This window comes from Anser cygnoides, unplaced genomic scaffold (genome assembly GCF_040182565.1).
Source record: "Anser cygnoides isolate HZ-2024a breed goose unplaced genomic scaffold, Taihu_goose_T2T_genome scaffold_44_1, whole genome shotgun sequence".
NCBI lineage: Eukaryota > Metazoa > Chordata > Aves > Anseriformes > Anatidae > Anser > Anser cygnoides.
The window spans coordinates 83,346-96,311 of record NW_027103068.1 but is presented as its reverse complement, the minus strand read 5'-3'; the positions used below and the strand labels follow the sequence as shown (position 1 = coordinate 96,311).

At 69.8% G+C, this 12,966-nt stretch overlaps 1 protein-coding gene and 1 long non-coding RNA gene across 2 annotated transcripts; one reads left to right on the top strand and one right to left on the bottom strand.

Annotated features, from left to right (window-relative positions):
• Nucleotides 1-189: 189 nt before the first annotated feature.
• On the bottom strand, nt 190-715 carry LOC136789358 (uncharacterized). Its single transcript, XR_010828168.1, has 3 exons — nt 584-715; nt 457-500; nt 190-346 (listed from the first exon to the last, which is right to left on the bottom strand). It is a non-coding gene; the product is annotated as an uncharacterized lncRNA (long non-coding RNA).
• A 4,126-nt stretch (nt 716-4,841) lies between these two features.
• On the top strand, nt 4,842-10,830 carry LOC136789312 (zinc finger protein 628-like). Its single transcript, XM_066989338.1, has 2 exons — nt 4,842-4,972; nt 6,755-10,830. The coding sequence occupies exon 2, from the start codon at nt 6,765-6,767 to the stop codon at nt 10,692-10,694; it is 3,930 nt and encodes a 1,309-aa protein (XP_066845439.1). The 5' UTR covers nt 4,842-4,972; nt 6,755-6,764; the 3' UTR covers nt 10,695-10,830.
• The last annotated feature ends 2,136 nt before the right edge of the window (nt 10,831-12,966 follow it).

The following is a 12,966-nucleotide window of genomic DNA, read 5'->3' as shown; positions in this document are numbered from 1 at the left end:
GGGGGCATCGGGGGGGCATCGGGGTTCACCGGGGGGCACCGGGGGTCATCGGGGGTACTGGGGGGCACCGGGGGTCATCGAGGGGTTCACCGGGGGGCATCGGGGTTCACGAGGGGTTACCGGGGGTCACCGGGGGGGCACCGGGGGGATACCGGGGGGTACGGGGGGGCATCGGGGGTCACCGGGGGTCTCTGACCGGGGTCCCGGGGGAGGGCGGCCCCCGCCCATCGGGGTCCCCTCGTTCCAGCGGCTCCGGCTCCTCGGGGGGTCCCGGGGGCTCCGCCGACGGCTCCGAGGTGGGGGAGGGGGCGCGGGGGGGCCCTGCCCCTGCTGCCGGGCGGGAGCCCTGAGGGGGGGGGGGGGGGAGCTCGTGGGGGGGGGGGCAGCACCCCCGACCCCCCCCCCCAGCATTTTGCCCCCCCCCCCCCCCGCCCCCCCCCCCAGACCCCCACTCACGGGGCGGCGCCGCCGTCCGCGGCCCGGGGGGCCCGAAGAAGGACCTGGAAGGGAGGGGGGGGGGGGGGCGGTCACGGCCGGCACCGGGGGGGGGGGGGGGGGGGGGTCCCGGCGCCGCGCCGCTCACGTGATCCGCCGCTGCATGGCCGCCGCTTTTCGCGGGGAAAAAATCCGAGCGGCTGACGTCACTGCCGGGGGCGGGGCGAGCGGCGCGCGGGGGGCTGCTGGGAGATGTAGTCCGGGGCGGGGGAGCCGGTGGGGGTGGGGGTGGGGGGGGTGGGGTGGGGCTGTGCGGGGTGGGAGGTGCCGCCCAAGGGGCAGCGCTGGGGGGGGTGGGGGGGGTGGGCAGTGTCGCCGTGGTCACGTGTCGCCGTTGGTCACGTGGCCCCTTGTTCCCGTGTCCCCCAGTTCCCAGGTCCCAGTGGCCCCCCCGTCCCCCGTCCCCCATCCCCTCGTCCCCCTGTTCCCCCGTCCCCCTGTCCCCATATTCTCTTATACCCCCTTCCCCCGCCCCCCGTTCCCCCGTCCCCCTGTCCCCCGTCCCCCCGTCCCCCTGTCCCCACGTCCCCCTGTCCCCACATCCCCGTCCCCCCATCCCCCCGTCCCCCCATCCCCCTGCCCCCCTGTCCCCCTGTCCCCCCGTCCCCCTGCCCCCACATCCCCGTCCCCACATCCCCCTGTCCCCACATCCCCGTCCCCACATCCCCCTGTCCCCACATCCCCCCTGTCCCCACGTCCCCCTGTCCCCACGTCCCCCTGTCCCCCCGTCCCCCTATCCCCACGTCCCCCTGTCCCCACATCCCCGTCCCCACATCCCCCTGTCCCCACATCCCCCCTGTCCCCCGTCCCCCTGTCCCCACGTCCCCCTGTCCCCCCGTCCCCCCTATCCCCACGTCCCCCTGTCCCCACATCCCCGTCCCCACATACCCCTGTCCCCACATACCCCTGTCCCCATATTCTCTTGTCCCCCCATCCCCCTGCCCCACCATGCCCCCGTCCCCACGTCCCCCTGTCCCCCCGTCCCCCTGTCCCCCTGTCCCCACGTCCCCCTGTCCCCACGTCCCCCTGTCCCCACATCCCCCTGTCCCCATATTCTCTTGTCCCCCCATCCCCCTGTCCCCACGTCCCCCTGTCCCCACATCCCCCTGTCCCCACATCCCCCCGTCCCCACATCCCCCTGTCCCCACATTCCCCTGTCCCCCCGTCCCCCTGTCCCCCCGTCCCCCTGTCCCCACGTCCCCCTGTCCCCATATTCTCCTGTCCCCCCATCCCCCTGTCCCCACGTCCCCCTGTCCCCACGTCCCCCTGTCCCCATATTCTCCTGTCCCCCATCCCCCTTTCCCCACGTCCCCCTGTCCCCACGTCCCCCTGTCCCCATATTCTCCTGTCCCCCCATCCGCACGAGGGGAGACCTTATTGCCCCCTACAACTGCCTGAAAGGAAGCTGGGGGAGCTGGGGGTCGGCCTCTTCTGGCAGATAACTGGCGATAGGACCGGAGGGAATGGCCTCCAGTTGCCCCAGGGGGAGGCTCGGGTTGGAAACCGGGAGACGTTTCTTGTCAGCAAGAGCAGCCAGGCGTCGGGACGGGCTGCCCGGGGAGGTGCTGGAGTCACCGTCCCTGGGGAGGCGTTTAAGGAAAGGCTGGATGTGATAACTCAGGGACATGGTTTACTGGGTGATATTGGTGGGACGGTTGGCCCAGACGATCTTGGAGGTCTTTTCCAACCCTAATGATTCCGTGGTCACCGTCCCCAGCACGGCCACCAGGTGTGGCTGGTGCTGGAGGCCGTGTCCTGGCCCTAAGGGGACCCCAAACAACCCCAGGCCCCCATGACGTGCGGAAAACAGACCCCACAACCTGTAAGATCGTAAAGTAGGTATGTTTATCCAGCGCTGGGCAGCACGGGGGGGTCGCCCCACCGCAATCGTGCGTGCCCACCGCGGTAGTTTGCCCGGTATTTACGCAGAAAGGGTCACAGGATTAAGGAAATGCCTACTCATATTCATAACGTTTCCCCGAAAATTATTACGATGCGTTCTGAGAAATCATTTCCGTCGTCCCCGCCTTCAACTCCTCCCGGCTGCACACCCATAGCGTCTTCTGGTGGTCGTGGGCCGGGGTCTTCAGGATGAAGGCCGTACGTCTTCCTCGTTATGGGCCGGGGTCTTCAGGATGAAGGCCGTACGTCTTCCTCGTTATGGGCCGGGGTCTTCAGGATGAAGGCCGTACGTCTTCCTCCTTATGGGCCGGGATCTTCAGGATGAAGGCCGTACGTCTTCCTCGTTATGGGCCGGGGTCTTCAGGATGAAGGCCGTACGTCTTCCTCCTTATGGGCCAGGGTCTTCAGGATGAAGGCCATACGTCTTCCTCCTTATGGGCCGGGATCTTCAGGATGAAGGCCGTACGTCTTCCTCGTTATGGGCCGGGGTCTTCAGGATGAAGGCCGTACGTCTTCCTCGTTATGGGCCAGGGTCTTCAGGATGAAGGCCGTACGTCTTCCTCCTTATGGGCCAGGGTCTTCAGGATGAAGGCCATACGTCTTCCTCGTTATGGGCCGGGGTCTTCAGGATGAAGGCCGTACGTCTTCCTCGTTATGGGCCAGGGTCTTCAGGATGAAGGCCGTACGTCTTCCTCGTTATGGGCCGGGGTCTTCAGGATGAAGGCCGTACGTCTTCCTCGTTATGCACTTTTCACCTTGGCCACAGAGCTCATCTAAACCGGCTCTTGTTTGGCATGGGTTGTGCTATCTTCCTGTTTTATCAGACGAGTTTTCGTAACCACTCGTGTACATTCCACATCCTCTGTCTTGCGGTTAGTTACAAAATGTAAGCACAAGGCTATAAATATATTTCAAGCTGCTGTTTCCTCCTCAATTTCAGTTCGCCCTCTCAATCCCCCTTTTTCTAAATACAAGGCAAATTCTTTCGCCTTTGACGGTCTAATTATTCAAATTTTTCTTAAAGTATTCCCTGTCTCTACTTGGTGCTAAAGTTTATTTTTCTTCCCTTATCTTTCAGGGTTGTCCTGTGGATACTCCCTACTTCAGTCCTGTCCTTGTGGTTGATTTACAATGTGCATCTGTGCCAGCTAAAATTTGCAAAATCAGCTAACTATCGTGCAAATTAACCGAAGCAAGAAGTTTTGGGGCCCCTCGCAAAGGACAGCTCCTGATCAGGACGAAGAACCTGCCTCAAGAACCAGCCGAAACCGCTCCTGGAGTTTGGACAAAGGCCAAGGACTTAAAAGCGCGAGCGCCAGGGAGAGAGGTGGAAAGTTCAGATACGAGGAAGGAGGAGCCTTACTTCGTCTTAAGAGACCACCAGGGACGACCGCCAGAGAGCGGTACGCAGGCGCGGATGGGAGGACCACATGTGGATTAGTTCTCGTAACTAATTATAATATAAGTCGTGCATAGGTGGGTTATGCATATGTATAAGCGCATGATGAAAGTTCATGCATATGTAAAGTTATGCTGCATATAACGAGAGCACGCATTGTTTAGAGTGAGCGTAACTTTTTGAGGAGTTATCCCTTAACGCCCCCGGCGCCGAAATAAAGGCATACCCGCTGTATGACTTGCTTTACCGTGAGTTGTGGAGCGTTTCTGCGTATTAACACGTACACGTGTGCATGCACACGCACAAACGTGCACGTACGTATACATTCGTGCACACGCGTATACACGCGTGCACACGCGCACGCACACAAATGCGCACGCGTGCACACACAACTGTTCACACACGCACACACCCGAATGCACACGCGTGCACACGTGCACACCCACAGACTCCCTTGGGGGCTGCCCTGGGGGTCCTGGGGGGTGCAGAGGGGCTGGGGACAGGGCACTGGGGGAACACTGGGAGCACTGGGGGCACTGGGAGGGCACTGGGGGGGGGGACTGGGAGCACTGTGGGGCTCTGGGGGCATTGAGGAGCACTGGGGGAGCACTGGGAGAGCACTGGGAGGGCACTGGGAGCACTGGGGGGTACTGGGAGCACTGGGGGTTCTGGGAGGACACTGGGAGCACTGGGAGGGCACTGGGAGCATTGGTGGAGCACTGGGCACACTGGAAGCATTGGGGGGCACTGGGAGGGCAGTGGGAGCACTGGGGGAGCACTGGGAGGGCACGGTGAGCACTGGGAGCATTGGGAGGACAGTGGGAGTACTGGGAGGGCACTGGGAGCACTGGGAGCACCACCCCCCGGCCCGGCAGTGACGTCACGCCGCCGCGACGGCAGGCACCGGGCGGTCACGTGCCCGCCCGCCCCCCTCCCCTCCCCTCCCATTCCCGGCGCCAAGATGGCGGCGAGGCGGACTCCATTTCCCAGGCGGCCCCGCGCGGCGGGCGCGGCCAATGGGGCCGCGCGGCGGGGTCGGGGGCGGGGCCGTGCGCGCGGCGCCGCCGTTGCCGTGCGCGCCGCCGGGGGCGGGCGGGCGTCGGGGCCGCCGGGAGGCCGGAGCGGGCCCTGCCCGCGCGGGACGGGGCCGGGGACCCGCGGGCCCTCCCCGCCCAGGTGAGCGGCGGCGGCGGCGCGGGGAGGGGCGGGGCGGGGCGGGGCGGCGGGGCCGGGCCGGGCCGCGGCGGTGACGGCGGCGCCTGCGCCGGGCGCCGGAGGGGGCGGGGCCTTAAAGGGCGCGCGGCCGCCGGGGTCTCCTGCCCGGAGGCGAAGGGGCGGGGCCGGCGCTGAGCGGTGGCCACGCCCCCCCCGGCGGGACCACGCCCCCCCGTGTTGCCACGCCCCCCGCCGGGACGCCCACGCCCAGCACGTGCCAGGCCACGCCCACTAGGGACATGGCCACGCCCACCACCGCCGGGACCGTGCCATTGGCCCGGCCACGCCCCTCATCTGCATAACCACGCCCACCACGGGCCCGGCCACGCCCCCTGCCTGTGGCCCTTGGGCTGCCCCCCCCCGGCCAGGCCAGGCCCCGTCCCTGCCCCCGTCCCCGTCCCCGTCCCTGTCCCTGTCCCTATCCTTCTCCCGTCCCTGTCCCATCCCCATCCCCATCCCTGTCCCGTCCCCGTCCCCATCCCCATCCCCGTCCACATCCCTGTCCCCATCCCTATCCCTGTCCCCGTCCCTATCCCTGTCCCGTTCCCATCCCCGTCCCATCCCCATCCCCATCCCTTTCCCGTCCCCGTCCCTGTCCCCATCCGTGTCCCATCTCCGTCCCCATCCCCCGTCCCCATCCCTGTCCCCTCCCCATCCCCATCCCTCTCCCCTCCCCATCCCATCCCCGTCCCCGTCCCTATCCCTGTCCCTTTCCCGTCCCCGTCCCGTCCCCGTCCCTGTCCCGTCCCCATCCCATCCCCATCCCATCCCCGTCCCATCCCCGTCCCCATCCCCATCCCCGTCCCCGTCCCCATCCCATCCCCGTCCCCATCCCCATCCCCATCCCCGTCCCCGTCCCCATCCCCGTCCCCATCCCCGTCCCCATCCCCATCCCCATCCCCGTCCCCATCCCCATCCCCGTCCCCATCCCATCCCCATCCCCATCCCCATCCCATCCCATCATCCCCATCCCCATCCCCGTCCCCATCCCCATCCCCGTCCCCATCCCCATCCCCGTCCCCATCCCATCCCCGTCCCCATCCCATCCCCATCCCCATCCCCGTCCCCGTCCCCGTCCCCATCCCCATCCCCATCCCATCCCCGTTCCCATCCCCGTCCCCATCCCATCCCCATCCCCATCCCGTCCCCATCCCATCCCCGTCCCCATCCCATCCCCATCCCCATCCCCATCCCCGTCCCCATCCCCATCCCCGTCCCCATCCCCATCCCCGTCCCCATCCCATCCCCGTCCCCATCCCATCCCCATCCCCATCCCCGTCCCCGTCCCCATCCCCATCCCCATCCCATCCCCGTTCCCATCCCCGTCCCCATCCCATCCCCATCCCGTCCCCATCCCCATCCCCATCCCCATCCCCATCCCCATCCCATCCCCATCCCCATCCCATCCCATCCCCATCCCCATCCCCTTCCCATCCCCATCCCATCCCCATCCCCATCCCCATCCCCTTCCCATCCCCATCCCATCCCCATCCCCATCCCCATCCCCATCCCCATCCCCATCCCATCCCATCCCCATCCCATCCCCATCCCCGTCCCCATCCCCATCCCCATCCCCATCCCATCCCATCCCCGTCCCCATCCCCATCCCCGTCCCATCCCCATCCCCATCCCTGAAGCCAGCCCCGCTCCCTGTCCTGGTCCCTGTCCCCGTCCGCAGGGTCTGTCCCCACCACCCCTGGGCCAGCCGGGTGCGGCGCCCCCATCCCCGCCCTGTCTCCGCAGGGCGGCCGCCATGGTGGGCGCGCAGCAGCCGGAGCTGGCGGCGGGGCGGGCGGCGGCGGCGGCGGCGGGCGGCGGGGAGCACCCCTACGAGTGCCTGGAGTGCGGGAAGGTGTTCAAGTGGTCGTCGCGGCTCATCCACCACCAGCGCACCCACACGGGCGAGCGGCCCTACAAGTGCTCCGAGTGCCCCAAGGCCTTCAAGGGCTCCTCGGCGCTGCTCTACCACCAGCGCAGCCACACGGGCGAGCGGCCCTACAAGTGCTCCGAGTGCGGCAAGGCCTTCAAGCGCTCCTCGCTGCTGCAGATCCACCAGAGCGTGCACACGGGGCTGCGCGCCTTCAAGTGCGCGCTCTGCGGCATGGCCTTCAAGTGGTCCTCGCACTACCAGTACCACCTGCGGCAGCACACGGGCGAGCGGCCCTACAAGTGCACCGCCTGCCCCAAGGCCTTCAAGAACTCCTCCAGCCTCCGCCGGCACCGCCACATCCACACGGGCGAGCGGCCCTACGTCTGCGCCGCCTGCGGCAAGGCCTTCACCCAGTCCACCAACCTGCGCCAGCACCAGCGCACCCACACGGGCGAGCGGCCCTACGCCTGCGCCCACTGCGGCAAGACCTTCACCCACTCCTCCAACCTCCTCCTGCACCAGCGCACCCACGCCGCCGCCAGGCCCCACAAGTGCCCGGCCTGCCCCAAGGCCTTCGTCTCGGACGCCTGCCTGCAGAAGCACCTGCAGAGCCACGCCGCGCCGCCCCCGCCGCAGCCCCCGCCGCTGCTGCTGGAGGCGGTGGAGGCGGTGGGGATGCTCTGGAAGTGCGGCGAGTGCCAGCTCGCCTTCCCCAGCCAGGAGCTGCTGCTGGGCCACCAGCGCGGCCACCTCCGGCCGGGGACGCCGGCGGACGCGGCGACGGCGGCGGCGGCCGCCCACCGCTGCCCCACCTGCGGCAAGACCTTCAAGAACGGCTCGGGGCTGGCACGGCACCGGCACAGCCACGCCGCCGAGCGGCCCTACAAGTGCTCGCTGTGCCACAAGAGCTTCGGGCAGCTGGCCGGGCTGCTGGGCCACCAGCGCGGCCACTCGGCCGAGCAGCGCCCGCCACCGGCGCAGGCGGAGGCGCCGCGGCCCCCCCCGGCGCTGGCCGCAGCCCCGGCCCCGGCCGAGCGCCCCTACCAGTGCACCGAGTGCGGCAAAGCCTTCAAGGGCTCCTCGGGGCTGCGTTACCACATGCGGGACCACACGGGCGAGCGGCCCTACAAGTGCTCCGAGTGCCCCAAGGCCTTCAAGCGCTCCTCGCTGCTCGCCATCCACCAGCGGGTGCACACGGGGCTGCGCGCCTTCAAGTGCGCCGAGTGCGGCCTCACCTTCAAGTGGTCCTCGCACTACCAGTACCACCTGCGGCTGCACACGGGCGAGCGGCCCTACGCCTGCCCCGACTGCCCCAAGGCCTTCAAGAACACCTCGTGCCTCCGCCGGCACCGGCAGCTGCACACGGGCGAGCGGCCCCACGCCTGCCCGGTGTGCGGCAAGGCCTTCGCGCAGACCTCCAACCTGCGCCAGCACCAGCGCACCCACACGGGCGAGCGGCCCTACGCCTGCGCCCACTGCGGCAAGACCTTCACCCACTCCTCCAACCTCCAGCTCCACCAGCGCACCCACTCCAGCGCCCGCCCCCACCAGTGCCCGCTCTGCCCCAAGGCCTTCGTCATGGCCTCCTACCTCCAGCGCCACCTCCGCACCCACGCCGCGGGCCCCAAGGGGCCCCCCCGCGCCGCCCCCCGCGACGTCCCCGTCCTGCAGGCCACCCTCAGCCTGGAGGTGGCGGCCCCCGACGCCCAGACCTTCCTGCTGGTGCAGACGGCGCAGGGCCTGCAGCTCATCCCCAGCCCTCCGCCTCCCCCCCAGAAGCTCATCCTGCTCCCCGCTGCCCCCCGGCCGCCCCCCGAGCCCACCCCGCGCCGGGGGGAGCCCGCGGGCCCTGGGCAGAGCCTCCTGCTGGTGCCCAGCACGGGGACGGCCCTGCCTGGGCTGCGGCTGCAGGCGGTGACCGGCACCCCGCAGGGCCCGGGGCCCGGCGTCCTCGTCCTGCAGGGCCTCCCTGAGCAGCCCCCGCGCCAGGCAGGTCCCCCCCAGGGCCAGGCAGCAGCAGAGGGGGCGAGCGTCCGGCTGGGAGCCCTGCCGCAGCCCCCAGACGTCGCCAGCATCCAGCTCCAGGCCACCGAGGTGGCCAGCGTCCAGCTCCAGGCCCTGCCGCAGCCCTCGAAGGTCACCAACATCCAGCTCCAGGCCACCGAGGTGGCCAACGTCCACCTCCAAGCCTTGTCGCAGCCCTCTGAGGTGGCCAACGTCCAGCTCCAGGCCCTGCCGCAGCCCGCAGAGGTCACCAACATCCACCTGCAGGCCACCGAGGTGGCCGACGTCCACCTCCGAGCCTTGTCGCAGCCCTCGGAGGTGGCCAGCGTCCAGCTGCAGGCCGCCGAGGTGGCCAACGTCCACCTCCAAGCCCTGCCGCAGCCCTCGGAGGTCGCCAGCATCCAGCTGCAGGCCGCCGAGGTGGCAGACGTCCAGCTGCAGGCCCTGCCGCAGCCCCCCGATGTCACCGGCATTGAGCTGCAGGCCGCCGAGGTGGCCAACGTCCACCTCCAGGCCCTGCCGCAACCCCCGGGGGTCACCAACATCCAGCTGCAAGCCGGCGAGGTGGCCAACGTCCAGCTCCAGGCCCTGCCGCCACCCCCAGAGGTGACCAACATCCAGCTCCAGGCCCTGCCGCAGCCCGCGGGCGTCACCGACATCGAGCTGCAGGCCGCTGAGGTGGCCAACGTCCAGCTCCAAGCCCTGCCGCAGCCCTCGGAGGTCACAAACATCCAGCTCCAAGCCCTGCCGCGGCCCTCGGAGGTGACCGGCATCCAGCTCCAGGCCGCCGAGGTGACCGACGTCCAGCTGCAGGCCACCCAAGTGACCAGCGTCCAGCTCCAAGCCCTGCCGCAGCCCTTGGAGGTGCCCGGAGTCCATCTCCAGGCCGCGGAGGTGCCCGACATCCAGCTGCGGACCTCAGACGTGACCAGCGTCCATCTGGAGACCGCCGAGGTGCCCAGCATCCACCTCCAAGCCGCCGAGGTGGCCAACGTCCATCTTCAAGCCACCGATGTGGCCAGCGTCCAGCTCCAGGCCACCGAGGTGCCCAACCTCCAGCTCCAGGCCACCGAGGTGCCCAACATCCATCTCCAGGCCACCGAGGTGCCCGGCGTCCATCTCCAGGCCACCGAGGTGCCCAACCTCCATCTCCAGACCACCGAGGTGCCCAACCTCCACCTCCAGGCCACCGAGGTGCCCGGTGTCCATCTCCAAGCCACCGAGGTGCCCAACCTCCAGCTCCAGGCCACCCAAGTCCCGAGCGTCCAGCTCCAGACCCTTCCGCAGCCCCCGGAGGTGCCCAACGTCCATCTGCAGCCCGCGGAGGTGCCCGACATCCAGCTCCAAGCCGTGGAGGTGCCCAACCTCCACCTCCAGGCCACCGAGGTGCCCGCCGTCCACCTGCAGGCCGTGGAGGTGCCCCCGGTCCACCTGCAGCCCCCGGCGGGGGCACACGCCGCCCCGCAGCCCCCCGGGGTGCCGCTGGCGGGGGGCCCTCCGGCGCCGGAGGTGCTGCTGGTGCAGGGGGGGGCGGCGCCGGCCGTGGGGCTGGGGGTGCTGCAGACGGCCGAGGGGCTGCGGAGCATCTTGGTGCTGCGGGGGGCGGGCACCCAGCCCTCGGCCGGTCCCCCTGCGGGACCCCCCAAAGTCCTGGTCCTGAGGGGGGAGCCCCGGCGGGGGGGGGCAGCGGGCAGCGAGGGGGGGGCGCAGGCCGTGGTGCAGCTGCTGCCCGGCCCCACGGCCCCCCAGCTGCCGGCGGTGCAGGGGGTGCAGGCGCTGCCGGGGGCGCAGCTGGTGCACACCTTCTGAGGGGGGCAAGCGGCACGGACCCCACGGCCACCGCGGCCACCCTGCTGCCCCCCGGGGTGGCCACCGGGGCGGCACCCCCAGGGCCACCGCAGCCCCCACATGGCCCCCACCACGTGGCCACCTCACGGCCACCTCGCAGCCACCCCGTGGCGCCCCGTGGGCACCCAAGGGCTCCTGCTGGCCACCCACAGCCACCCAGTGGGCCCTGCTGGCCACCTGAGAGCCCCTGCTGCCCACCCACAGACACCCAAGGGCCTCTGCTGGCCACCCACAGACACCCAAGGGCCCCTGTTGGCCACCCGAGAGGCCCTGCTGGCCACCCACAGACACCCATGGGCCCCTGCTGGCCACCCAAGGGCCCCTGCTGGCCACCCACAGACACCCAAGGGCCCCTGTTGGCCACCCAAGGGCCCCTGCTGGCCACCCACAGACACCCAAGGGCCCCTGTTGGCCACCCAAGGGCCTCTGCTGGCCACCCAAGGGCCCCTGCTGGCCACCCACAGCCCCCCAGTGGCCCCTGGTGGCCACCCAAGGACCCCAGTGGCCACCCACAGCCCCCCAGTGGCCCCTGGTGGCCACCCAAGGACCCCAGTGGCCACCCACAGCCCCCCAGTGGCCCCTGGTGGCCACCCAAGGACCCCAGTGGCCACCCACAGCCCCCCAGTGGCCCCTGCTGGCCACCCAAGGACCCCAGTGGCCACCCACAGCCCCCCGGTGGCCACCCAAGGGCCACCCCCGGCCACCCCTCGCGGTGCTGCAGCAGGACGAAGGGGCGGGCGGGGGGGGGGGGCCCTGTAAGCACGGGGGTGCGGGAGCCGGGGGGGCAGCGCCGCGGTGGCACCGGCTCCACCCGGACCCGACCAATAAACGGACCCTTCCGGCACGCGCCGCCTCCCTCCTTCCGGCGCGGGGAAAGGGGCGGGGCCTGGCGGGGCGGGTCGCCCCGGTGACGGTTGCTAGGGGCGGGGCGTCACCACGGCGACTGTTGCCAGGGGGCGGGGCTTGGCGGTTCCACCGGCCGGGCTCGGCGGGGGGGGGGAGCGGCTCAAACCATGGCGCGCTGGGAGGGGGGGGCACGGGGAGCCGCTCGGCCCCCCAGTACAGCCCCGCTGCCCCCAGTACGGCCCAGTTCGGCCCCAGCACGGCCCTCCCGAGCCCAGGGACAGCCTCACTGCCCCCCAGCACACAGGCACTCTGTGCCTGCTCCTCTCCCAGTATGGACCAGTGCCCCCAGTATGGCCCCTGTGTCCCCATCCTCCCCTCCCAGTGCTCCCCAGTATAACCCTGCCGAGCTCGGGGGACCCCCCGCTGGCCCCCAGTGTGGCCCTAATAGCTCCCTTAGCATAGCCCTTTGTGTCCCCGCTGTGCCCCGGTATGGCCCCAGTATGCCCAGTATGGCCATACTGCCCACCAGTGTGGCCCCAGTATCCCTGCTTTCTGTGGCCCAGTCACACTAAGTCCCCGCTGTACCCCAGTATGGCCCCTGTGCCCCCCCCCCGCTCCCGGCATATTCCTGCTGACCCCCACATTATGCCACCAATATCCCACCCACTACTGCCCCAGTCTCCCCAGTATGACTTGGTGATGCCCAGTATAGCCGCTGTGGCCCCTACACACTAATGCCCCCCCCGCAGTGTGGCCCCACTCTCCCCCAGTATGGCTCCAGTAATGCCCAGTATGTTCCCTGTGACCCTCCTGGTATGGCCACACTGACCCCCAGTGTGCCCCCACTGACCCCCAGCATGACCCCACTGACCCCCAGCGTGACCCCCCTGACCCCCAGCGTGACCCCCCTGACCCCCAGTGTGCCCCCTAACCCCCAGCGTGACCTCACTGACCCCCAGCATGGCCCCATTGACCCCCAGCGTGACCCCACTGACCCCCAGTGTGCCCCCACTGACCCCCAGCATGCCCCCCCTTACCCCCAGTGTGCCCCCTAACCCCCAGCATGACCCCACTGACCACCAGCATGCCCCCCCGACCCCCACTGTGCCCCCTAACCCCCAGCATGGCCCCACTGACCCCCAGTGTGCCCCCTAACCCCCAGCATGACCCCACTGACCCCCAGTGTGCCCCCTGACCCCCAGCGTGACCCCACTGACCCCCAGCATGGCCCCATTGACCCCCCAGCATGACCCCACTGACCCCCAGCGTGCCCCCTAACCCCCAGCATGACCCCACTGACCCCCAGTGTGCCCCCCTAACCCCCAGCGTGACCCCACTGACCCCCAGCGTGCCCCCACTGTCCCCCAGTGTGCTCCCACTGCCCCCA